Raw genomic sequence first — 27411 nt, forward strand, 5'->3', positions numbered from 1 at the left:
ACGACGTTTGTGCATAATTCACAAGTCACTGACTTGTAATCACGACGAATGTGTACAATAAACAAGTCACTGACTTGTAATCACGACGAATGTGTACAATAAACTAGTCACTGACTTGTAATCACGACGAATGTGTATAATAAACAAGTGACTGACTCGTAAATGTTTCAGGTTACAAGAACTACCGAAGACGTTCATCTCGGTACAGCTCGTCTCTGAGCTCCGGTAGCTACAGCGCTCACGAGACTCGGAGTTCAGATTTGACTGCGCCGGCAGACAAGCCCCCGCCTGCGCAGAGTCTCATCTTCAACATATCAGGCAAAGTCCTGATGATTCAACGCGACCAGGCGCCTCCCAGTGCCGTTAAAGACCCCAACGGATCGGGGCAACTTGAAGAACAGAAGGACAACGGGAAGCTGGTAAACTACTAAATCAATTTGGATTATTTCATTGACTATTATCCCCCTCATTATTTAGGCTATGGTTGTTGTTTGATGAATAGTTGTACGAGTCACTTCTTGGTTTTAGAATTATCGGTGCTTCTTTTATTCATGTAACGTGTTTTTAATATCAGAACTGATCGATTTTAAACGCCTATCTAACTTCAAATCCCTTTAAACACATGGTTAATTTCTGAAGAAAATTAGAGCCGATTTATTTCGACTACTTCTTACACTATAAAAATACCAATTGACTGCAACAATTTGAAGTTATTTGATCCTCTATGTTCACATCAGCATCTAGAACTATTTTTTATTACTCATTGCGCGTTTATGTTTCAGTTCCAGCAGGCGCAGATGACGCCCATCGTGCTGGCCAGTTGCTGTGAGAGCTTCTGGTGCAGCAACAGCGGCAGCGCCTCCCTCAAGCCTCACCTCAGCCACGCCCTGTGGCTGCACTGCGGCGCTCAGGGCACCCGAGCCTGGCTGCCCCTCTTCCCTAACACTGCCGACCGCAGCCATACATTCCTTGCCAGGCGCATCATGTTGCCTGTCATGCCTTCTATTTATCCCTTAGGTATATCATGCTGCCCGTCATGCCTTCCATTTACCCGTTAGGTATATCATGCCTTCCATTTATCCGTTAGGTATATCATGCTGCCTGTCATGCCTTCCATTTATCCCTTAGGTATATCATGCTGCCTGTCATGCCTTCCATTTATCCGTTAGATATATTATGCTGCCTGGCATGCCTTCCATTAGGTAAATTTTGCCTCACTTTTCGAGATGAACAACGCATATAATCTTCCATTGAGGAAATATTAGCGTTTCGCGGAAGTTCCTGTTCTATTTCATTCTACTCAGTTAGCCTTTAATCTTCTCATTAGGATCAGCTAGTCTATACACCCTAATGGCCTTCTTATAGTTCTCGACTCATCCAGCGCGTCAAACAAACCTAAACATCTTTTGTGAACACTGAAGATCGCGTGAGCACAGCTATTTAGTCAGGCATATTCTCATACTGATTGCATTGAACGACTCTGGTTTAGCAGTATAGATATTTCTGTAACCTTGTGGGCCTACTCAGTCATGTGGTATAGCCGCGCCTCACGGCCAATTATTCGACGTAGATTGAATTTTTTAAAGCTTTTCACTACACTTCGACGGAGATTTAAAGCTTTTCATCACACTTCGACGTAGATTTAAAGCTTTCAGGATGGGACTCGAAGTGATGGAACAGCTTTGTCAATCTTTCCAAGGCAGAATTTCGTTGTTCACTCGAGTTATTTATTTACCTGTGCTCTTGTCATAAGGTTACAAGTTAATGTATGCATTTTGCAGCGGTGCTGTTTGAAGAAGGCATCTTACTGGGGGCCGAGACTGACTCGTCTCTCATGGGTTGCGACTCGAGCGCCCTCCACCAGCCCACTGCAATCATCACGAGAACCGTGAGTAATGTAGTCTTGAACCTGCCGTTCCATACAGCAGTCCAGTTTAATTTAATAACCGTGTTGTAATCCTGATCACCAAAAAATTTATTAGAATGTTATTTGTAACTCCGTTACAAATACACCATATATGGCGCGAGCTGTGGCTGAACACGAGAAACAATAAACTGAGAACAATCAAGGACAGTGTATCAGCATGGAGCTCCTCGTACCAGAGATCCCGACAAATGGAGATAGCGCTGTGTAGACTGAGGATTGGCCATACGCGCCTCACTCACGGCTACCTGATTGAACGACGCCCTATACCATATTGTGACGACTGCCTGGTGCCACTGACAGTTCTGCATGTCTTGGCGGAGTGCCCTAGCCACAACGACATCCGACAAAACTGCTACCCCAACACATCCGCCCTCGATCATGACGAGATGCTCACCAGAATGCTGCGGGAGGACCGGCGAAGTAACTTCGAAACCGATANGCTGAGTGGGGGAGGCAGCTCGCTGAGTGGGGGAGGCAGCTCGCTCAGTGGGGGAGGCAGCTTGCTGAGTGGGGGAGGCAGCTCGCTGAGTGGGGGAGGCAGCTCGCTGAGTGGGGGAGGCAGCTCGCTGAGTGAGGGAGGCAGGTTGCTGACTGAGAGATCTAACCACCTGACTGAGAGAGGAGACACGCTGACCAATGTAGGAAAGTCGTAGCTCGCCTGTCATTTCTTTCATAGAGGCTGCTGGTGACGTCGCAAAGATTTTCATTTATATTTCTAGTTATGCTGCTGTTAGGAACTATGAACTATATTCTAGTAATCTGTCCCTTCCATTTCATGTTTGTGTTGTTTCAAGTAGGTACTGATGATTCTTATATTAATATAATGATTGCTGGATTGTTTCGAGTGATAAAAGTTGTCGCGGTTATTAATCGTAGCTTTCTTCGCGGCATCTTGTTACTATGCCTATTTGGTCACTCACCCTTATTTTGCTCGTGTCACGAACTCTGAACACTTCGCATATACCGTATGCCTTAACATTCAAATGTCTTCAAATAAGTACCGGCGCGCTATCCTGGTCTAGTGTCAGTGACTGAAATAAGTTTTATCATCTACCTATATTACCTATTCCTTGGTTCTAACAAGATAATCTCGTCTCCAACTCTACTCTGCTTTTCTCTTTTTGCTTCATCGTCATTAAATGGAAGGTTTGGATGTTATTTTAATGCAGGATCTTGGCAAAGAAAACCAGCAAATGTCTGCCAGAAGTCTATACATAATTGCCGTTGACGAGAGAATGCCTTGGCAACTTTGTGAAGGTCCCTTAGAAAATAAAATAACCTACACTATCCCGTCCACAATACACGTGGAAGTTGTCACCATTTTGCCCATATTGGGCGAAGATAACAATGGTAGTACCTATATAGCAAGCTCCTCGGCTTCAACTTCATTGCAAATATTACAGTGAAAGAATATTGTGTTATTCAGGTACTGGAAGAGGAAGCGACCAGTAAGGAGCCTCTGCCGGACTCTCTGTTGCCGCGCGTTTTGGACTTCATCAAGGAGTTTCCAGTGCATCACCTGCAGACGGTGGTGCAGTGCGCTCGTAAGACCGAGCTCCCTCTCTGGCGCTTCCTCTTCTCAGTCGCTGGCAGTCCCGGCATACTCTTCAACCAGGCTCTGGCTGCCAGACAGCTCGACACCGCTGCCAGCTACCTCATTATTCTTCAGGTTGGCTTTCTTCTGCGAGATTTTTCTTATGTTATTTGCTGTGTTAGCTCGTCCTGTGGGTGTGGTCATTTAAAATATTCTTTCTCTCACTCACAAGTAGATCTAATGGTTAATAGTAATAATAAGAGTAAAGTTTTGTATGTTCGTTAATAGATCTCGTTTACTTATTGTTGTAAAGCAAACATGATGGTTCTTGAAAGTTTTATTAAATTTTTTTCGAATAATTTGCAGAACCTGGAGAGCGCAAGCGTGAGCCGCAGCCACGCCACTCGCCTGCTGGACGCGACGCTCGAGGCGGGCAAGTGGCATCTCTGCAAGGACCTCATCAGGTTCCTGGGCGCCATTGGTGCGTAGTGTCGCCTCCAAGTGTACGAGTGCAAAATTATACATAACAATCTGAATATTTCAGCGTAGTGTCGCCTTCGTGTGTACGAGTACAAAATTATACATAACAATCTAAATATTTCAGCGTAGTGTATCCTCCAAGTGCACGAGTACAAAATTATACACAACAATCTGTCAATATGTCATGGAGACTTGTGCTCTTCTAATAGGTTTCCATTTAACGCTACAAAATTATACATATAAATCTAAATATTTCATGGAGACTTTTGCGCTTCTCATAGGTTTCCATTTAACGCCTATTGAATAAGCCTAGACTTGGTAAACTTATGATGTTATAGCACCTCTTCATCTTATGCTTTACCAGAAAACTTCTTTATCATGCGTATTGATTCCCGGTTGAATTTAATTGTTTACAATATTTCTGAAAGTTTATAATGTACTCAGACCCGACGGACCTGGACTCGCCGAAGCCGTCATGTAACGCCCCCAGCGTGACGACGAGCGGCAGTTCTGCGGGGGGCGTGGGCAGCGGCGCTGCGACGGGCGGGGCCGTGAACGCTGTAGGCGGCAGCACCAAAGTCGGCTTCAGTCACGCCTCACAGCCCGTGTCCCCCGCCTGCGTTGACGAAGATCTCTCCATGATTTTACCCAATACTCAGGTATAAATTACCATTCCGTTCAAGTTAATCTTTTTATTTTGGGCTAGCGTCCAGCTCTATAAGAAACGCATTCAATAGTTTGAATTATTTTTTCTTTTCCATCATAGTTCCAGACGTTAACTTGACAAATGTATCGGCAGTTTTACCAATTGAGTACAATTAGCTGGTTTTGTGACATACCTCATAACTTGCGACAGCATTTGTCATGTGTAGTCACCTTCTTTCTCGCTATCTGTATCGATTATTGACAAAACTTTTCAAAGATTTTATCGTTCAAGGTGATGATCTCAATTGTTTCCTGCTAGGCCATCAATACGTATAGTGTAACCTTGTTTTGTGTATGTACTATTACTTACTATAATGCTTGGTGTAGGTAAATAATTTGCGGTAACACTGAAAAATCATTTCAGCTTCTGTATCATAGTGCAGGCAACTTACCTTCGCCACCTCATGTTGTTATTATTACTTAATAGTTATTGGCGTTGTAATCAGTAACAATTCTCTCAGCTATCGGAAGATCATTCTTTCCAACTTAGCTACGTTCAATGTAAATGCCTAAAGCATCATATTGTACTCTATTAGGCTATTATGAAGTAAACATTGCCTGGGACTGCTATATCCCAAACAAATACTAAGGACTAAGGATACTAAGAATGCATCGTATTGTCCTCTATAAGGCTATTATGAAGTAAACATTGCCTAATGCATCGTATTGTTCTCACAAAGACTATTATGAAGTAAACATTGCCTAATGCGTCGTATTATCATCCTTAAGACTATTACGAAGTAAACATTGCCTAATGCATCGTATTGTTCTCACAAAGACTATTATGAAGTAAACATTGCCTAATGCGTCGTATTACCACTGATTACCATTACCCTTGATGTCGTGTGATTACCACTGATTACCATTACCCTCGACGCCATGTGATTACCACTGATTACCATTACCCTTGACGTCGTGTGATTACCACTAAATGAAATTATTTTTTTTTTTCAATTATATATGTCACTCACGAAATATTGTTACAGACACGATAAATTATTAGTCAGGCAAGTCATATTATTTGTCACCCATGACAGATTTTTGTCATTAATTCTCTTTTTTTAACTGCTTATGGTTGTGGCGAGCTGTACAGCTTCTTGTTGTTGTGCTTGTGCTTTTGTTGTTATGCTTGTCACCAGGCTCTGGACGTACAGCGCAAATGGCAACAACTGATTGTCTGTTCTCAAATGACAAGCTTTTTATTGGTTATCGATTACTGCCACCAGTGCCTGTTCAATTGTCAATTAATGACACTAGTAAATGACGAGATTTTAATGTGGTTGTAGAATACGGCGCCTAGCGGTAGATCTTGTTGTTTCGAGACATCAACGTTATTCGCATGTTTATTTTACGACTGTGAACAAATGAACTAAATTTAATACAGAAGACATGAAATAATTTTTAATTGCTGCAGGTAGAACCGTTCGAAAATGTGAACAGTCAAACGAAAAAAAAACTTGTAAATTGAAGAGCAACGACTTCTCTCTTTCATATGGTTACTCTTTGATCGATTCATTAATTTTTTCCCCACTACATGAAGTGTTCGACTTTTATTGCTTCATTCATTTATTGTATCGTTGACATATCGCATGAATTATTGCCTAGTGATCACCATATAACACCGTATAATAGAGAATCAAAGTTCGTAAATTTTGTGCTTCTTTTGAGAGGCACACCACATAGTAGCGAACGCGTCATGAAACAATTTCGGTACGGATATTGTTTCATGACGAATTTGAACACTATTTGATTTCGGTACGAAACCCCTAAGCGATAACCGCTTTGATCGTTGCCGTGCTATCAAAATTTTTTTGTGAACATATAGCTGCAGATTTCTCGTCTGTGATTGGTGCGTTTAGCTTGGAAAGCCGTGTCAGTGATTGGCTGAGGAGAGTTACGTACTCGTAACTGTTTTTTATGTATAGTACACCTGCCGATGTTCAGTTATTCTCGCCCGCATGAGTTACACTTTCTGTTAGCCTTTACAAGTCTTGTCAGCTACAAACCACGCGGTTTTCTATTGTAATAATAGCCTCCTGCATATTGAAATTGAATTAAAATTATTTGCCCATCATCGCAATAAACTCCGTATGTCATGAATGAATTACATTCTTTCATAATCCTTTTCGGCGGCAATGTCGCCTGTTTTCTTCACCGAAAAAGGAATAAGTTTCACGGTAAATAATTTGTTAATTTGCGTGACAGGCGCTGCGCAGCCGCTCCTTCTCTAGCGCCTCCGCCCCAAAAGGCGTCAGTCCCGGGGGTTCAGGGGACACAGCGGGCGCCTCGACCCCCCCACAGCAGCACACTGGGCAGCGCTGGACGTCAGACCATAAGACTGACGCGGCTGACGGCAGGAAGAGGTCTTCTAACAGCACTACAGGAGTTCAGAGGGATGCTTCTGCTGAGGAATATTTCGTTGATGTTATCCTACAACGGCATGCCAAGGTCAGCAATGTCCTAAATGTCATGCCTAAATGTCAATGTCCTAAATGTCAAGGTCCGCAGACTTGAAAGACGAATCCCATTTTGTCTCGTCGATTCGACAACTTGTAGTTTGTCTTGAAGCTTCGACAATAATCAAATTGCTTGATTACATTTTACCTTCATTAAAAGCAAAAATAGCTGCCCAATTAACTCAAGTAGAATGAAATTACGATTTCCTGTGCAATAAAACGCGAGTGATCAAATTACTCACTCTTGGAATTTATACATGTCAATTATTTTCGATTATGGCTACATTCATGTCTTGTTTGTCAAACATCTGATTACCTTCGGCAAATTCCAAGATTTAATTTAGTTTGATAATTTAAAATAGAAAATATTCGCTTAAAAATATCATAAAAAATTACATTTTATCGCGATCCCAACCTTCTTCAAACGTTATATCATTAGAATAGATAATACAATTTAAGTTCTATAATGACTTTCAGAAACTGCTACTGGGACGCCGTCTGCACGACCTAGGCACCATGGCTGCTCGCCTGGACTTCCCTGTGGTGTCGTGGCTGCGGCGGGAACGCTGCCGTGCTGCCAGGGTGGACGACTTCGTCTCTGCCCTCAGACAGGTTCTTACCGTCACACTTACGTATAATTAGCTGTTGTATCGCACTAATCGCAGGAACTACTTACTTTTACCCTAGTTTATTAGCTGTTGTATCGCAGGAACTACTTACTCTTACCCTAGTTTATTATTTCGACAGTATATTCTCTTATCTTAATCTCTTGTGTGACGTGCCCTCGGAGTTCGTTTGAACCAGACGCCACGACAAATGCTTCGTAGAATAATAATATTAATGATTCTGAATAACTTTCCTTTTCGGGCTTATTGACGCATGACACGTGTGATAAGTCACTTGAGTTTAGTTCCATCTTAATATTCATGTTGGATCTTCTTCAGTTTACCTTCTGGTGCCGCTGCATAAATAATTTTAATTCGCGTGACCGGCGTTGCGTGCGTATAACGTGCGCCCAGTTCAAATGGTTGCTATACGCACGCCGTCTCATCGTGCGTATAACGCAGCCGTGACTCGTGTTTCAGGTGCACACGGACTTCTCGTGGCCGTGTGCACCTGAATATAGTACATATGTAGTAGTACTGAATATATTAATCCACATATAAAATGAATGTTGTACATTCGAAACGTCGTTCAATATTAAAAATGTCTATCGGTAATTTAATTTTAAATCTTCCAACACCTACGAAGAATTTAGTACGACTTGAAGCATTTAGTATTGAAAAACCTAACAAGAAGCTAATAAATAAAACTAATTCTCTTGTCTTTAACAAAACTTGCTTAAGAGAATAAATTCTGCCAGCCTACACTAATATACTATAGTATATATGTATATAGTATATATATATAGTATAGTATATATGTTATGTTTCAGGTGCACACGGACTTCTCGTGGCCGTGTGCAGCTGAATATAGTATAGTATTAATATATATGTACATTATATATGTACATAGTATATATGTTATGTTTCAGGTACACACGGACTTCTCGTGGCCGTACCCCGCGGTGACGGCCAGCAGTCTACGGCAGTACAGCGTCGAGGGACTGCATGAGAGCATCAGGGAACTCAGCCTCACCGCCCACAAGGTGGCTACTGCTTTCATTTCTCTTACTTGGCTAAGGATATAACAATACGGGGCCTATACTTTCAATAAAAGTTAAGAGATCGCTCACCGCCCACAAGGTGGCTACTGCTTTCATTTCTCTTACTTGACTAAGGATATAACAATACGGGGCCTATACTTTCAAAAAAAAGTTAAGAGATCGTAAGTTCATCAGCCAATCATTGACGACCTTTCGAGCAAAGTCCGCCAATCACAGACAAGAAAATAAAGCGTAAGCACTTACGTTTACTTAGCAAATTTTGAAAGTATGGCCCAGGGCTGTATAATAAACAATTTCCAGTATTGTTGCTGATATTGAACTTACTATTGTTGTGAGGAGAGCGCAGGTTAACTAAAGAAGGTAACTACCGCGAATAATCACTTATATCAAGTTACGACTGACTGAGAGCTCCCTGAGAGGTAGGCTGCTATTGGCTCGTAGCCTAGCAATAAAGTAGATGATTATGCGCACTCATGACTTTCAGCAAGATCCTCAATACTCGGATCAAGAAAATTGACATTGAAGCTCACACGAAGCTGAGAGTATGAAGTCTACAACACAAGTCAATGTACTTATGCTACCACCTCGATCAACTAATACCAATAATAATGCACGCTTTTGTCACCATCTTTAAATTTCATAATTTTCACTAATGAATGGCTTAATTTATTTGTAAAGTGAAGAAAATTCGATCGATGCTGATGGAATTATCTAATCAATTTTGTTCTTCCACCGTCTGCAGCGTTCACACTTTAGTTACAGCAAGAATGCTCCTTCAACATTCGTTTTTTCTATCAGATATTTCATCGACGCATATCACTATTACCAGAAAAGTTGTTCTCATTCATTGCTTCTTCTATTTTGCTTTGTGATGTACCGGCTACCACTTTAATAACTTTCCATTGCCAGATGCCGTCACTTGGCAAAATTGGTGACAGCGGCTACCTGAGTCACAGCACCTGTGCTGGTCTCATTAATTTACTACATCTATGTTGCTCTGTGATGTACCGGCTACCACTTTAATAACTTTCCATTGCCAGATGCCGTCACTTGCTCAAGGCAAAATTGGTGACAGCGGCTACCTGAGTCACAGCACCTGTGCAGGGGACACCCAGGCTGCTCTCACGCCCCAGCACGCGCCGCTGCCGCCCTCCACGGCCCCCGGCAGCTACTACACAGGCGCTGATGCCCACGACGCCACCCCCAGGCAGGCTGTGCTGGTGCCTCATGCGCCGCCTTCCGGTGAGATCTGCGAAACGGAATTTAAATGTTCATATCAAAACAAGTTTCTTGTATTTTTTTTATCAATTCGTCAAGTAAATTCGTTTTATCAAATTGTATCGCAATTTGTGAGTGAGATCTGCGAAACGGAACTTAAATCAAAACTAGTTTATTGTATTTTTTTTTATCAATTCATCAAGTAAATCTATTGCAATTATATCGCAATTTGTGAGGTAACACGTGAAACACGTACCGTATCTGTTTATTCTGATTTGAAATTATTCTCCATGTATATAATTATTACAGTACTTTCAAATAAATGTGAAATAACTATAATAAATAATAATAATAAATAAAAAATAATAGTTATTAATATTTCCTTCGATTAAAGAAGGAATCGCTAAAATGACAATTAATTGCTCATTAGTAAACGTCAATTTTAAATGTCATACTCTAAATTAAGTCAGGAAGTTGAAGATCAAGGGAAGAGTTTGCCGTTTGTATAGCTGCCAGAGTATGTTTGCGTGACTCCGGCTACTTTATTCACAGATTTAAGTGAAGCTACACGTATTTGGATTCGGATTTATATTTACGACTTGGTAAGCTATGACGAAGGAATTTTTCTTGCTACACAAGACCATGAATTTTTTTCAAAGAAGTTCGGTGTGGATGTAATGTCAAGTGACTATGGCACTGCCACATTCAAATGGACAATGACTATCGTCATTAGAGTGGGTAAAAGTCAGCCTTTGTCTCTTAAATAGTGATTACTGAAGAGTCAAGCTATTTGTTTGAATTTTGCAGGTGAGCAGATGAGCGCAATGAGCGAGGAGTGCTGCATGAGCAGCGTCTACGGGGGCGACAACTGCAGCGTGATGAGCACGGCCGCTGCAGCGATGCACAGGTTACATCAAATTTATTTATTATTTCAATTACTTAATATTTAGTTTATATTTTATTGTTTTGCTATGTAACACATAGTCATTTTGTTAAGCCCCTGGTCACATCATCCGAGCATTTTATGCTAGTTTCTCCATCTAGGGCGTAAAATTTTTCCTTTCGTTTGACTTATATTCTTTGTTCTTTAGCCTTTCACTTGATTTAATACTAGCAATAGTAGTAATACTAGTCTTTAATACTAGCAATTAGTTTGGTAAATAATCACGATATTCCCTTCAGTTTTCTGTTACCGAACCATTTTCACTCGTCAAATGATTATTAAATCTAAGACCGTCACGAAACGGGCACTCAGCAGAACTCACTAAATTCGTGGGTGTTCCCTTAAATCGGAGCTAAGAATTTTTTCTGTTTAAAATATTTCTTTTATGCAACCAGTCATTTCATCACATCAGAAAAAATATCCTTCCTTGCAATATATTATATAATATTTAATCAGTATATAATCAATATAATCAATATACAGTGGGGGGAAATAAATATTCGTACACTTGAAAAATCGTATTTTAATGTATGTAAGTACACAAACTTAACAAATTTTTGAATACTATGCGTCTCTATACATAATTTAAATCACTTTTCCTGTTAAGTTTGTGTACTTACATACATTAAAATACGATTTTTCAAGTGTACGAATATTTATTTCCCCCCACTGTATAAGCAATATATTAACAGACAATATGTTGCCTACGACACTACGGCGACACTTGGTGAGTGTGTTCGAGTAATATTCAACCCTTTCTGACCAATCACCTACCCCGAGTTGACTCCGACACATACCTAAGAAGTATCTTGGCTCCACCAGAAAGTCAACCTCCTCATAGAGTTTCTGAGCGATAAGTATATTCGACAGTATATGATCTGTTCAATATCTAATACATGTGATACTTACTGATCCTTAGCCCGCGACGCCCTACGTGACATCCGGCGCGAGATAGCGCGACCTGAAACGTCAGCAATTATGACCACTAACTAAATCATCTGAACAAGAGGAAAAATTGACGATTTTTTATGTTGTTTTTACCTGAATTTGATTTTAGTCAGACAGTTCAATCTCTGATTGGTATGGGCAGAGACGATAGCGGTGACGCTTGGAATGGCGAGGACGGTGATCCCACTAGGGATCTACTGGCGCGCTCTCCTGATCCTCCGCTCCTGCCGTCCCCAAAGCCACCGCCCCACGCGCAGGTCCAGCTTCGCTACCTTCTGCAGGTTGGTTCCCTGCTTGCTGGGAGGCATACTATCAAAACTTGCTTAACCCCTTTCGCGGGCAAGCATTTGCCCGACTTTCTCAATCCACTATAAGAATGTATCAACTATTCTAAGAAACATTTACCCAAATAAATTTTCTGAAATTCCTCTTATTAAAGGAGTAATTCGAAGTTGAATACTTTTTAAATCCGGTCATCACGCTTACAAAAATTGATCTAATTTAAACTTTAAGATACAAATGCAAAAGATAACTATTTAAGTTCAATTTGCCACAATTAAATCAAATTACTTCTAGTAATTGAATAGAAATTGCAACTTCCGACTTTTAAGAAAATGCGAAAAGAGCGTCAAATTCGTATTTCGGGTCAAAATGCCCACATTTCAGTTCTGGGGCATGTTATAGGATGATGCTTTAAACGGAACGATGGTCGTGTGTTTGGTGATTGGCACACATACAAGCTGGAAGCAAACACAAACTGGAGGCGGTTGTGGGTCCTTTTGGGAGGAGAATTTAAGTGACCATATATAGTAACTTGTTCGTTAAAGGTTTAAGAACGCGTAGCGGCTTGAGTGCACATAGCGGCCGATTTATTCTCTGTGATTGGTGGGTATACATTGAAAAGCCCTCAGTGATTGGCTTACGTAGTTACGAATTAGAAACCTTTTATGATATTGCACCTCCAGTTCTGTTGCCCTGGCCGATCAAAATATGAATATCAATCTGCTTGCGAAAGATCAATTTTGAGCCTCGTGAGGGCGACTAATTTATGTTAATCGTTTTTCAGATTATCTTCGAAATTGCTTTGTAGACTTCTCTTAATATTTCTGAAGTTTTTTAACATATTCTAATGAAAGGGCCCAAAAAAGGGCCGTGTATAATTTTTTTAAAATTTCCATCGTGAATTTCACGATTTAATTACATACCGGTATCTACAAAATCTGTTATAAAATGTTTTATTTACTATTTTTGGTTATAATTTCTAGCAGTGATTTTCTCCTTCATAAACACTATTGCCGCATGTGTTTGGCTGGACTTTTTAGTATGAGCTTCCATCGTGAATAAGTTTGGCTGTGGTGCCTGAACCCGACCTAACTATGATTTTAATAACATATGTTGAAGATTGATACATATTAAACATAAAGATTAGAACTATAAATCTTGAGAACGTCTATGGTTCGTGAAGATTGACGCATAGTGGACATAATGATTAGAACTATAAATCTTGAGAACGTGTATGGTTCGAGAAGATTGACACATAGTAAACATAAAGATTAGAACTATAAATCTTTAGAACGTCTATGGTTCGTGAAGATTGACGCATAGTAAACATAAAGATTAGAACTATAAATTTTGAGAACGTCTATGGTTCGAGAACATTGACACAAAGTAAACATAAAGATTAGAACTATAAATCTTGAGAAGGTGTATGGTTCGTGAAGATTGACGCATAGTAAAGATGAACATTAGAACTATAAATCTTAAGAAGGTGTATGGTTCAGGTGTTCCTGGAGGCGGGGTGCCTGGAGTGGAGTGCCGTGGTGAGTGTGGTGCTGCGAGACGCCCTCGCTGTGGTGAGAGTCGTCACTGCTGCCAAGGACGCTCCGCTGCCTTCCATAACACGTCTCGTCAACGGCCTGCACGCTCTCACGCTCTTCACACACACTCACTGGTCAGATCTTGTCTGCATTTTAATAATAGTGCATGATGTTTGTTGTGGTGACTTTGTGCCGCGCAAATGTTGAAAAAAATATAACTCAGTACTCACTGCAGTGAGTGACAGAGAGCGCATTTTCTCGTCGACGAAAACATGAAGTCACGGACGGACAGACAGACAGACGGGCGGACGGACATGACGAGCACAATAGTGCATTTTTTTTCATAAATGAGAAAATGCGCTAAAAAATGAGAAAATGCGCTTTATGTCCTCTTTGAACGATCGCATTTCGTGCCTTCGTTCCTTCCCGCCTCACACTCTAAGTGATTTAGGTACTAGTGATTTATGTGATGGATGTCCGTATTCAATCATTTATTAAATTTGAAGATTATTATGGACTATTTTATACCTTCACCTGCAGGAAAGATCTTCACCGACTTGTTTTTTGATGTCATTTATCTGCCAATTTGCAGTTAATTTCATCACATGCGATCTAATTCGAATTCGGTTCCTAATATATTACATTTTAAAAAGTTTTGGTCGTTGATTTTTGCATTCGATTATAATTTGGGAGATTTTGAATAGTTTTACGTTGTTATTGTCCGATATTTATTATTTCTATTTTCAAATCACGAATTTAAGAGCCCTCCATTTTTTACAGCTTGGGCTATCAGAACTTCATGGCAGCCATTACTCCGCAAGTGCGAGTTCTTGAATCAATCATCAAAAGTCGCCAAGAATCTCAGTTCTCAGTCAGCAGTCCGAACAACGCTCCTCGCTCCGTCCCCGCCAGCAACAGCTTACCGCCGTCCAAGAAGAAGCTGTTAGTCTATTCCTCTGACCCCGCAATAGAGAACAACAGTGCCGTCCAAACTGCCCGCGAGTCTGGCTCCCTTGGGGCGAATTCGTCCCATGAAAACGAGTCAAAAAGCACCGCTAGCAGCGAACGCTACAGCAAAACTCTCGGGCGCGTTAATTCTAAAGTCGAACGTGTAACTGAAGAGGAGGAAGATTCTCCACTTCATGCAGTGCAGCGTTCTGGCTCACGTAGTTCGCTGCACTCCAATCCTGAGGAAGGCAGTGCTTGCGTCATTTCGTAGAACTTCCTCGCTACGAAATAAACCTTTTTTTAACTTGAAACTTTTTGATAAAAACCACCTCAATGGTGTCCCGACTTTTTTTCATTAACATCGCAGGTTTTGGCAGCCGTTTCTTTCTATAACTTTAGTTATCTCATACACTCTGAGGAGACACTTCATGCTTTGCAAATTTATGAAGTGTGGGAAAACAACAAAATTTTTATGTTCTAAATTACCGTTCCTCTCATGCTTTTAGCCTAGCCGCTTAAAGACAACAGTGGAAGTTTGAATATACATGACCGTGGGTAATGCTGATGCATTCACTTGTTATTTTCTGTAGAATTAATATTTTTATACATGCTATGCTTGACCTGCGATTTGAATTGATTCTAACTTCTACGCATTCGATACTGAGATAAAATGCAAACAATACGGATATTGACGTTAAAATCGGCAAAATCCCATCCATCAATTATTCTACCCATGTTAGAGTATTTCTGTCAAGCATTTTCAAAGACTTGCAGTGCAGAAATGGCATGTAATCAACTAGCTTTGATTGTCGGAGAATTCCACTATGAGAAATCCAAGGACACTTTTTAAACATTGCTTGAACAACAAGAAATAATTAAGGCATGAATTCTGAGTTAGTCTTGACCTCTATTGGACCCATGCACTCCCCGTTGATATTCTTATTTATGGGCACTACATAAGATTGACGATTTTCATGTTCAAATTCGATAGCCGATATCTTTGATAGTGTTGGTGGACCACAACTCGCTCCCCTAATTGTTGAGCTTTGTTCTCATGCCAATAACGTCGTAGTCTATCGACGAAAACATCCTCTTGGGCCACTTTTCTCGTCAAGATTGATAAGACTTTCAGAAAGTGAAATTTCCATCGACCTGGTAAACATTCATTGCTTGATTGACTTTGGGTAACACTAATAACTCGCAGTTTTAATACGTGTGCCGATGTCTGTTGCTTAGATTATGTGTGCGAAATTGCCGATGTCTGTTGCTTAGATTATGTGTGCGAAATTAGATTTTTACAAAAAGACACGATGTGTGCTATGCTTTTGCGCCTCATGAAATAAACTATGCCGCTGATAGGACGTGGACAATACGCAAAAGTTTCATGCTTTTTATTATATAGATGCTAATTTATTTCTTCATCTTCAAACGGATGAGATCGTGGCAGCTAAAACATACTTGTTGTTTTCTACGCTGGTTGTGTGTACATGCGTAAGCTTTGCATTACATAATAGCGAGGGTTCCTCCACTGTACAGTTATGGGTGATGTAGCCTAGGTTTTTGTCCCTTGCTTGTAAGCTATTCGGTTATTTTTTGTGCTATACTATGAGAGCTGGACGAAGATATAATAGCTTACTTATTCGTGTAGTGTTGATGCTAGCTATTCAACGTACCGAGTGGGTAAGTTCAAAGGTATTTCATGGCTATATTTTTATAAACTTTGACTTCATCATGACATTTGATGCTTCAACGAAATGAATTCGTGAAAGAAGAGTTAATTGTAGTTCATCACTTTTTAATGTTTTCATGATTTACGGTTCGTTTCTTTCTACAGAACCAATGTTTTATCTCATTGCAGAGGCAACCGTTAGTCCGCACGATAGATTTTGTTTGAGACCACCAGTTAATATTTACACAATTTGTATCAATCATTTTAGTTATATAATTCAGGGCACTAGAATTGAACTTGTGCAGTTGACAAGTGAAATAAGTTAATTGTCCAGCTGCATTTTGTGTAAACTCCATTTATATAGTGTTCTAAGTTTTAACATTGCAGCCTGCTAGTTGTATTCGAGGTTCCAGAGCCTCGCTGTAAGTAGACATTGTTTGAATATTGTATTTTCACTTTTTATTAATGAATTTGTAAAGTATAACTTATTGTTAGTCAACTCCCAACTTGCACTTGTTCGTTCAGTAATTGAACTGGTCTTCCTGAGCATTTGTCAGCCAATTGCTTCACATTGTTGCTCCCCGGCCAAACTTTGCTCTGATTTTATTTTCTGTAATGTGGTCGAATTCTCAAAAATACGTTCGAATACCTCGTGTTCTGATCATAGAGGTGATAAGCGTATATACTTACGGTGATCGTAACTATTTTTGAAAATCTGACCTAATTGGATAAGCTCGGGCGAAAATTTTTGCTTGATCTTTCTTTGAGATAGAATGCTTGTAATAATTAGGCAATATTTATCAACATATATTTTATTTATTGTAGGGCCCTTAGAAATGAGCTAATTTCAGACGTTTGATCACATTTTGTGGTTTAAGATTATATTGAGGTTTTTTGTTCAGTTTTCTCGATCACATTAATCATTACAGGAAAACACCGCTCAATAAAATTGCCTGCTTTGTAATCAGCACCTTTCTGTTTCTAATAATGTAATTTGGGTGAACACGCTGAAAAATTCAACAAGATCGCTGGCTTCTTGTGTTGGTTTTCGCACTCATTGCTTTCAAATCGCGCCTTTTTATTTTAAAATTTGTCTTAGAGTTATTCGGTTGATTGGCTTGCGTCATTTTTTCCTAATGTGTATTGGTTCGGGTATTCAACTGACCAAGTTTAGAGTCAGTACTATTTATTGAGAATTTTTGATGTGTTTATTTTAGTAATACATTCCAAATGTGTAATTAGCATCAATTTTCGTTCGATTTCAAGCAGAAATCCATTAGTATTAGTAACCCTTGATATTGTTTGTGGTCGTATTTTGAGCTTATGTGGTTCTAAATATTAATGAAACATGGTAGTGAAGCAATACGTACTGTAGAACGAGTAGATTAATCGCTTTTCTGGCTGCCAGTAAACTTGGAACTTCAGGTATTTCATAGAATTGACGTGTCTCGTCTCGTTTAAATCGTTTCAAATTTGACTCGTTGTAAGAATCTTAGTGTTGCCTGCGTAACAGGCTTGACGTAATCCGGAAAATATTCTAGGAGCTTAATGTTCGCCTTTTGAGAGCGACTGTCTACTGAGTTGTATTTTCAACCAAGAGTAGACCTCTCATCGTCCTCGATTCGTCCATTTTTCGATTGCTCAGCTGTGGTGTAGATAGAATTATGCGTGTGTGTGTTGTGCCCTCAAAGCGTTTAATGTCGCTGGTTTTCTGCTCCTCATTCCATAACTTTGTTCCAACACTGGAGCTAAGTTCTCATTAGCGAATTCGAGAAAGTGGAATTTATGCAGTAATTGAAGCTGACATGACAATCGCAGAAGAGACCACCGAATTTAAGAAAAATCACACGAGTTGCTATTGACGCAATGAGCCTCGAGACTCGGCCTTCTGGGATTTGCGTTCTGATAGTTTCAGATGAGAATGCGTCTCCCTTCTGACACGAAAGTTTCAGACAAATCTATCAGATCATAAGCAACAACGTCCCAATTCTTGCACTCATTTTGTTTTGAAACTGTTTAATTCAATCAATAACGCGTGCCAATTTTCGTTTACAATTGATTTGTTCTGAAAGGCTTTGTATTGGCGTGGTGAACTGGTATGGTTTTATGAGATGAATGAATGGAGCTACGAACTGTCCAGGTCTGCGAGTATTTAGTGAGAAGACGTAAATTTTTACCAAAAAGACTAAAATAAACGCACTCTAGCACCAAGGCTGTATTGTCGGCTTGTACGGTAAAGACGTAATTTTTCCAAACCGACAATGAAGATCATGTCATACGTAATTTGCCTGAGCATTCATAAGTTTTCACTGCATGTGGGTGAATTTTATTTTATTCATCATATTCGATGCAATTCGTTGAACAATTTTAGTCATATTCTTTGTAATTATATTGCTAAATTACGGATCAATGTTGAACCTGCAAGAGGGAATTTCTTATCGGCAAGGAGGAATGCATTCATCATCCAAGTTGAGAAGACGAATCGTTTTCAAAATCCTCTGAAAATTTTGTGTACAACTGGCCTTGCTATTTCATGAACTGCCATGGCTTTGGTATGTCATGAACGTGGCAACTGACTTCTGCAGACATAAAGGAATTCTGCAATGCAACAACTCGTCGTGAATCTTCAATCATGAGTAGTAGTAGTAGTAGTAGTAGATTTACTACTACTTACTTCAATCATGCAATTCGATCACAGCGTTACCGTAACTGTATGACGCAATTTCGGGATAATTACAACTTATTTTCAGGAGCGCATGCAGAACTTAACTTTGAATGAGATATGTGTTAGCGTTAAGCGGGAACGATCTGCGAGTTTTTTTTCTTGCAGTAAAACGAGCCGCACTGTAACGTCCCCTGCCAAATGAAGATGAGACCGTAGCGCTGAAGTGTCGAATTATCTTGTCTTTTTTTTCAGTGCTTCATAGTGGGTGCCAAACTGTTGCGACTAATTTATACAATTAGAAAAGTGTGCATCTAAGAGGTGTAAAGCCTTATTTTGTATCAATCATCCCCTGTATGAGTACATGGCCCAATGAATTGGTTTTCATTCCTACTTCCTGCCTACTGCAAGGCGAGTCATAGATCTATAATTCAGGGTAAAAATATTTATTTGAAAACTGCGGTTAAAAGCGAAGAGCAGTAACTTGTCTAAGATTTAATCTCGCAAAATATGGTGGCATTGCGGTAAACCGAGAGAACTATAATAGCAACACCACAGGTTAGCAGGAACAGTGAAACGCAGAAGACAATAAGAAAGAGGTGGCGATAAGCAGTCTTAGGATGCAAACAGTGATTGCAATAATGTTGTTCCAATGCTTATTTTTTCGCGCTACTAATGTTAACCAGGAAAATCGCTAAAAAAAATTAGCCACCAACTATTTTGACCTTTTGAAAAATTGTTCGATTATTCGACCGCAGTTATCCGCAAAAAACTCAGACCTGAAGACTCGAGTATGACCATGAACAGGTAAGATCTATATTGCACTTTAGACTAATGCACAACATAAAGGACGGGAATGGAAGAGAGAAGCATCGGCAGATCGCCATAATTAAATAATATTCTAGATTCGTAGAGAAAATTCGATCACACGTATATTAATTAAATTAAGTTCACCATCTAGTTACATTATTCGGTAATGCGAGGAAATCGTGACAGAGTTTTCTAATTAAAAAATACTTATAAAAATACATTAGAACCTGTATCAGTGATCGTCCAGAGATCCCTACGGATTGTGTCGTGTGTTCTCCTAAAGCATGACATTTATTTTTAGCACCAGTTAATTGTCAGTTTGTACCTACGTGATTAACTAACCATGAGAACTTTAACTATGAAAAACATGAAAGGATCAAGTATATCAATTTTCGTAAGGGAACATAAAAAAGTTGGAAAAGTTAACCCTCGAGCGGCAGAGTAACTTGCAGCCATGTCGCTGTTGATATGATAAGAGGCCTTAACTCCTTCCACATTATCTAAACAAAAATAACTTTAACCCACTATACTGTCGAACAGTTCTTCAACGTTAACAGTTCTGAGGTCAAGCGACTCATTAATACTAGTCTCGAGTTTGTCTCTCACAAACTATGAAGTTCCTTTAAAATCAAATTACCAGTGTAAAAAAAAACGCTCCGCAATTTCATTATAAATCACCGACATAAACAATAAGAACTGTATTCTTTGAGCTTATTAACGGTCAATAAAACCTGTTACTACCTATGCATTTTTAGTCTAGATTCGAATGTTCCGAGGCATGCGGTAGTGACAGCGACTCCCCTTTCATTAACATTTTACTTAAGTTGAACAAAGCCAGAAGCAAATGCTCGATCGCAACCTGCATCCCGCGATCGGCAGGTAAACTTATCGGGCAACTTCGGATTTTAATACAATATAGTTATGAGTGTTACTTTTTGTAACAAGTGAGAATTGTGTCAAAGTAACACTGCGAGCAATCTATCAGTGAACGTTCGTAACAGGGATTGGATCGTATAAACTTACATTTATAGCGTCGCGAGAAGGTAATGACGATAATCCAGGCACTTCGAGGCATAACTAAAAACACAGACACCTTTTGAGAATTCCTGTAAGAAGGGAGTTTCCTGGTTCAGCTAGCAATCTTCGCCGACTATCGTCAGAGTTAACTTGTGTGCCGGCCATTGGAAAGTCACTGGAACCTTAACCTGGAAAGTAAAAGAGTTATAGAATGGATGATGTAGATTTCAGATTGAAATTTCAAATAGATCATTAACCTAGTGGCAAAGTCTGAACCTTCGTTCAGGTAGCGCGGAAATTCTCATTTCTTCAAGGAATAGCGCGCACTTCTTACTCCTCGACCCGTAGACGATCAATGCAAACACAGGATTTCAGAGACAGGTTTATCATCAGTTCCACCAATATGGATACGGAAAATAACCATGAACGTAACGGGATGAAAACAATCCATGTTTATACGTCAAATACGCCCTAAATCATACGGAAAGTATTTCAAAATTGATAGGAACTTGAGGTGCATGCATAGAAGCCAAGAGTCCTGACCTCATCAGGATCGGCGAGTCCGGCGAGGTCGGCGCTCATCAGTTCGATGAGGTCATCGGGTATGAGGAGCTGAAGCCAGGGCCCTCTCACTGCGTACGGTGATTCAGCAGATACAAACGCCCCTGCAATTAAAAAACTATATCTCCACATTCACTTCAGGTGAACCAATAGAAGCCATTTTCAGTCGTATAGTTTTACAAAACATTTTTATTATTTGTAACTTTTTCATTGGCATAAGGCGTGGCAAGCTACTTATGCCACTTAGTGGCTTAGGTCATGTTTGGTCAACTCGCATCAAATGAAATCTGACACAAGCATCAAACTCTTTATAAATTTAAATACTGTTTGTTGTGGACTAGTGAAACCATATAATCATATACCTACCATGAATAAGTATAATAAATCCAATGCATGATTACTGACCGCTCACACCCGGGGCAATGAGCGTCAGCGCTGCCGACCCCAGCACTGCCTTGAACGTGAAGTGCCGCCCGTGCTTCAAGCGCCCTCTGTACGTAAACATAAAATTGATTTTCCAGCTAAAATATTCACATGACCAATGTTTTTTTTCAGGCGCTACTCTTATGTTTGAATATTCATTCACAAGTTTTATTAGGGTCAAAGTATCGCCAAAACAAATTCAAACAACAATTCATGATATTATAAATGCATCATATTCTTTAGCAGAAATCATTATTATCGCTGGAAAATTTTTAATAATTGCGAAACTAAAGAGGAAGTGTATTATTTCATATCTCGATGCAAGGTGTAGAGTTTTAATGATACCTGAGCGCGAGAGGCAGCAGTGCGCCGGACTCCAGGTTAATGGTGACATGCACGCTCTCTAGACGCTGAGTCTCAAAAAGCTCTGCAGGCACAGCGCCACTGCAGGCTGTTCTCTGTTTCTCTTCTGTACTGTAAACATTCAACAAACGTAATTATGACGTAAATAAACGATCTTTTTTTTCAGGTTGGCAGATAACCAAAATCTTTGTTGAGACCACAAATCAATGATGTTTCTGGAAACTGAAACAACAGCGAGAGTTGTCTCTAGAATTATGATTTTGGGTAAATTGTCTTGAATATAATACTGAAACTAAATATTAGCAAGAGATTATTAGCTCAGTAAAAATCCGAAGACATAATTAATAGAGAAGTATGATTCAGAAATTATTCCAGGATGTTATTAATAATTTAGTGCAATTGTGCTCACTCAACATTTTGCTCGCTTTCCTCTTGTTTTGGTTCACTCTTAATGAGCGGTAAGTCTTGACCAGAGTCAGAGTTGTTTTCTTTCTTCACTGTGATGGAAGGACTGTCGACTGATGCCAAGCTCCTGTCCTGAGCTCTCTGTAAATAATGACGCGTTATCAGACAATGCAGCAGGCGAGAATGCATCCTTTATTGATGAATAGACACAGATTTCACTTTAGGTGCAATAATGATTCACAAGTTATGGAGTAAATGTGTACAAATAAAGTACAAGTAGTGAATGTTTTTTGGTTAGCTCAGAAATAATTCAATTAGTATGCAGATCTTTGAATAGATTCTGTAGATTTATTACCAGGCAGGAGTTGAGTGTAACGTCAGGTTGCATAACCCAAGATATTCTCGCCGAAACTCCAGAAAGATTCGAGCCAGTACTTTCAATGCCAGCCTCAACCTCTTCTGCAACAGCTGGGTCTAGTTCATAGACGCTCTCTCCACGTCTCATGTCAGTCACGAGCCACGGGCCTCCAGTTCTGAAAATCACAAAATTATACCTAACGTAATACAAAAATTTACTATGCAATCAGTATGTGGCTTTACCCATGAATTCAAGTACTCTTTGCACTGAGATGCAAATTGAAAGCCCAATCCAAATTATGTTAGGTAAAAATTTAGAGCAATGCTGAGTACATGCACATTAATAATTCATTGACATATGGATCATTAAATAAAGTCACGTAAAACAGATGGATCATCTATGAAAGTCACTATAGACAGATGGTTCATCTATGGAAGTCACTAGAGACAGATGGATCATCTAGGGAAGTCACTCAAGACAGATGGATCATCTATGGAAGTCGCTATAGACAGATGGTTCTCCTATGGAAGTCACTAGAGACAGATGGATCATCTATGGAAGTCACCAAAGACAGATGGATCATCTATGAAAGTCACTAAAGACAGATGATCATCTATGAAAGCTGTGGAAGTCACTAAAGACAGATTTATGGATCATCTATGGAAATCACTAAAGACAGATGATCATCTAGGGAAGTCACTAAAGACAGTTGGATGATTTGGATCATCTATGGAAGTCACAAAAGACGGATGGATCATCTATGGAAGTCACTACATAGAAATGACACACTTACACAAGGGATCTTTTGAGAATTGCAAGAACCCCTGCTCCATTCCAGTGCTGCACTGCACGCAGCTCTTCACTAGTGATCCCAACAACCTGCACAAACTGTACGTTGCCATTAGGAGTGCGCACCATCCCCAGACAAGGATCCTCAGCCATGAGCATGTGCTGGAGTCTAGACTCACCACCATCCAGAGGCGAGTTCCAACTCACGTGATCACCAACACATAACGTGCTCTCTGAAATATAAGGAGACAATTACAAATAAGATGCAGAAATGCCAATATTGATCAAATTATTGTTGCAAGACCAAACAATGCCACAAAATACATCCTCATTCTACATATTAGCCATTAGTATATAGTATTACTGGCATATTATACATTTCATTCATCTGCAAAACACTATTGTACTGAAGAATTCTACAATACTAGTGTACTGATGAATTAACCAATACTAGTGTACTGATGAATTAACCATAAAAAATATCCAAGGTATTTAGGAAGAAACTTACCAGACTGGAATACATATTTGGCAAGGCCTTGCATGATGGCAGCAGGCCATGTTGGAGGTCCTTTATCTGTGGGTTCTTTCTTGAGCCTCATTGTGAGTTCAAAACCAAAGCCACTAACTTTGTCTGGACCAGTGAACTCATGGACTCTCCCATCACCATGGATATCAGATAAACCAAAGCTGTTGATGAAATAAATAACTAGATAAGAATGAAAGATAAACATTTGCTCTCATAATTACCAACAACATACCATGCTTAGCTCACATATTACTCAAATGTAATCTGAGGAAAATGGGATTATTTTCATAACTTCTTCCTGAGATTTGATGACATAAAGCTGCCTCTATATAAATAAACATTTTGACAGTTTGCACAATATATGGGTTGAAATACCTATACTAATTAAAAAAGTAAATAAATTATGAACTACATTACGAGCCAAAGAATCTTCAATAACATGAATAACATTACATTTTTTCCAAATACTGTAATAAATCCACAGAAATTTTCACGAGCTATGGCAATGTGTGACTTTAAGCTATTGAGAACAAGGTAGAGACATACCTGATATAATGCCAATGTGGAGGAATCTTCAACTTATCATTTCCAGGCACATCATACATACTGATGTAATCCAGAGGATCAGGACCACCCAACCTGTAATGAGAGGTGGTTGTCTTAAATTCAAATAGGATCATTAGATTAACAAATAAAAAATATAAATCTGCATCCTGCCTAAATCCTTATTTGCTTGCTATTAAGCAACTTTATAGCAAGCAAATAACTCATGACTATTTGGGGCTCTAAACTTTAGAGCTGTCAAGTCCTGATCAATCATTCTTTGATAGAAACAAGCATAGTATGCATAGTGGTATACCAGAGATTTTTTAGAATCAGTTCATTTTTAATTTCCTCATTTACTCAATAGGTATTTAAACAAAATTTTTATGTATGATAATGCTGGTACCTACCCATGATACTTTACTGGTCTACTTATAGTAGGTACTCAAATTGAACTTGAGGAAGAGTTTAAAAACCTCTGGACTCTGGTTTGCCACTATGAAATTTACAGAGGTGGGCAGTAGCGCGCTACATGTAGCGGCCGCTACATTTTCAGTAGCGGTAGCGGCTCTACATTTAAGGCAATGTAGCGGTAGCGCCCGATACATATTTAAGTAGCGATACGAGGTTTTGCCGCTACAGTGCTACCACTACTTTTTTAGATAAAGCCTTTAGATTTTACTTAAGGGGACCAGCTACCCTCCAACAAAACTTTTTTGTTTACAGACGGATCGTTTTGAAACTTGGTACACATATGTAAAACAGAAATCTAAGACCTTTTTATTCATGTAATTTTAAAAAAATGAAAGAAAACATGGAATTAATAGAAAACGGCAAATAAGGGGTACTCTAAAAAGTTTACAACTTTTGCAAATCACATGCTACAATGTCGAGACACATATCATTCGATTTGTAACAACAATATCTAGCGACTGTAGAGCCCTGATTTTATATTTTCCTTATCGTTTTTTTTATTCGCGTTCTTCCCATTTTTTTCACATTTTTACCTCCCCCCTCCCCCTCCCATATATAAGTCAAACCATGCACATGTTAAAAAAAGGCTTCTAGAGTCGCTAGGTATTGTTTTTACAAATCTAATTGTATGTCTCTCATTGCCGTAGCTTAAAAACTGTTGGAGTTATAAGTTTTTTAAGATGGCGTTTTTTGGATTTTTGAATTGTTCAGGGGAGCCAAATAAAGTAAAATTCATCGAAAACAGAAGAATATGCCCAAAAAGTCTTGATATTGTAGCCCAAGCTTTCCCATTGCCAATTATTTGCATTCAGGGTACCAGCATGCCTCTTTAGACCTATTTATGTTCAATTAAACGTGAATAATAGGCTATAAATGGGACTTTTTACATATATATAAATATATATATATAAAATACCGTAAAATGGGGTAACTTAGACCACTTTTTTTCTATAAATGATGCCATTTTTTTACTAGCTAAATTAAACTTGAATTGAAACATGCAAAATACAGGTCTATACTCTAGCTTCACTCACCATAAATTGCTGGCTCCTGCCTCTCATAGTCTTTATGTAAAATATAGGGATTTGGTAGGTTTCCATTTTTAAGGCTTTTTAATAAATATGGCAACATTTTGTGACGTTTCATCGTTGCTGACGCGTAGTGAAGTGTTTTGAGAGTCATGTGAAGGCAACAGAACTTACGTAACGCATACGGTTTTTTTTATAGTTTTTCATTTCTCGATGCGTCCAGCAGTGGTGCGTCCTTAATGTGTCGGAATATACCACGTTTACCCTAGACCTAGACCAGTAAAGTATCCTGGATAGTGGATACCTGCATAATCATACACAAGAAATTGGTTTAAATCGTGAATAAATGAGGAAATTAAAAATGAACTAATTCTAAAAAATTCCTAGTTTGTCACTATGAGCTACATTTTACTGTAGCGGTAGCGCCCATTACAATCTAGTGGATCACTGTGGATGTAGCGGTGACGGTAAGGCTACAGACCGCAGAGTGCCAGCGAATAAAAGAAAACATTAAAAAATTAGACTGTGATAAGACAAAAATGCAATAATTTCATTTTCTGCTCCTAATCCTATTCCTTTGGCCATTGTCCAATTTCTATATCAGCCACACTGCTATGAATATTTTAATTCAAGACTCACCAATATTTAACTAAAGCTGTCACTTGAAGAGGGTTTGGCTGATCAGGATACAGATTTGTACATGCACAAAACAATGCTTGAAGACCAGCTGGAACAGTACTGTCAGCAATGATATTACCATTTTTCACAGCATCCGGGCTTTCAATCTCTATTTTACTAGGAGTATCACCGTTTGACGGTACTTTTCCCTCCTTCCATTCCATATCTTGGCACTCCATAGTCAAAAATTTTCTTCAATGAATTTGTGTAGAGTTCTAAGACACACACCGGTCAAACCCATCGGGGCATGATCGGGCCATCAAGAAGAGACGAACTACTTCACCAGACACCATTGAGGTGAAAATAGAATTTATCGACGTCATGAATGTTTTGACCAGTTATTTATAGACGATCATAAAAGATAAAAACATAACTCCGATATATTCTCGAGAAACTGCTTTAGAAAAGTTACAAAAAAATATTACATTTCAAATTAAAAAGTGAGCCATTACATTTATTTGCG

General features: G+C 39.3%; 2 protein-coding genes across 2 annotated transcripts in view; one reads left to right on the forward strand and one right to left on the reverse strand.

Moving 5' to 3' along the window:
• Positions 1-19350, forward strand: part of LOC108666385 (guanine nucleotide exchange factor subunit Rich) — a 36373-nt gene extending 17023 nt beyond the window's left edge. Inside the window, exons 16-30 of the mRNA XM_047882207.1 lie at positions 172-419; positions 783-1017; positions 1782-1888; positions 2104-2565; positions 3354-3596; positions 3828-3942; positions 4386-4600; positions 6852-7094; positions 7580-7714; positions 8637-8750; positions 9809-10010; positions 10794-10893; positions 12020-12158; positions 13659-13828; positions 14475-19350. Of these exons, the coding sequence (XP_047738163.1) occupies positions 172-419; positions 783-1017; positions 1782-1888; positions 2104-2565; positions 3354-3596; positions 3828-3942; positions 4386-4600; positions 6852-7094; positions 7580-7714; positions 8637-8750; positions 9809-10010; positions 10794-10893; positions 12020-12158; positions 13659-13828; positions 14475-14913 (3167 nt within the window). The 3' untranslated portion in view covers positions 14914-19350. The remainder of the gene's footprint in view (positions 1-171; positions 420-782; positions 1018-1781; positions 1889-2103; positions 2566-3353; positions 3597-3827; positions 3943-4385; positions 4601-6851; positions 7095-7579; positions 7715-8636; positions 8751-9808; positions 10011-10793; positions 10894-12019; positions 12159-13658; positions 13829-14474) is intronic.
• Positions 19351-19402: 52 nt separating this feature from the next.
• LOC108666387 (suppressor of fused homolog) lies at positions 19403-27248 on the reverse strand. Its single transcript, XM_018153251.2, has 10 exons — positions 26910-27248; positions 24772-24864; positions 24208-24386; positions 23704-23932; positions 22908-23085; positions 22557-22693; positions 22130-22258; positions 21767-21852; positions 21344-21465; positions 19403-20988 (listed from the first exon to the last, which is right to left on the reverse strand). Exons 1-10 carry the CDS (start codon positions 27125-27127, stop codon positions 20917-20919), a joined length of 1443 nt encoding a protein of 480 aa, XP_018008740.1. The 5' UTR covers positions 27128-27248; the 3' UTR covers positions 19403-20916.
• Positions 27249-27411: the final 163 nt, after the last annotated feature.

Source organism: Hyalella azteca, unplaced genomic scaffold (genome assembly GCF_000764305.2).
Source record: "Hyalella azteca isolate HAZT.00-mixed unplaced genomic scaffold, Hazt_2.0.2 contig9899, whole genome shotgun sequence".
NCBI lineage: Eukaryota > Metazoa > Arthropoda > Malacostraca > Amphipoda > Hyalellidae > Hyalella > Hyalella azteca.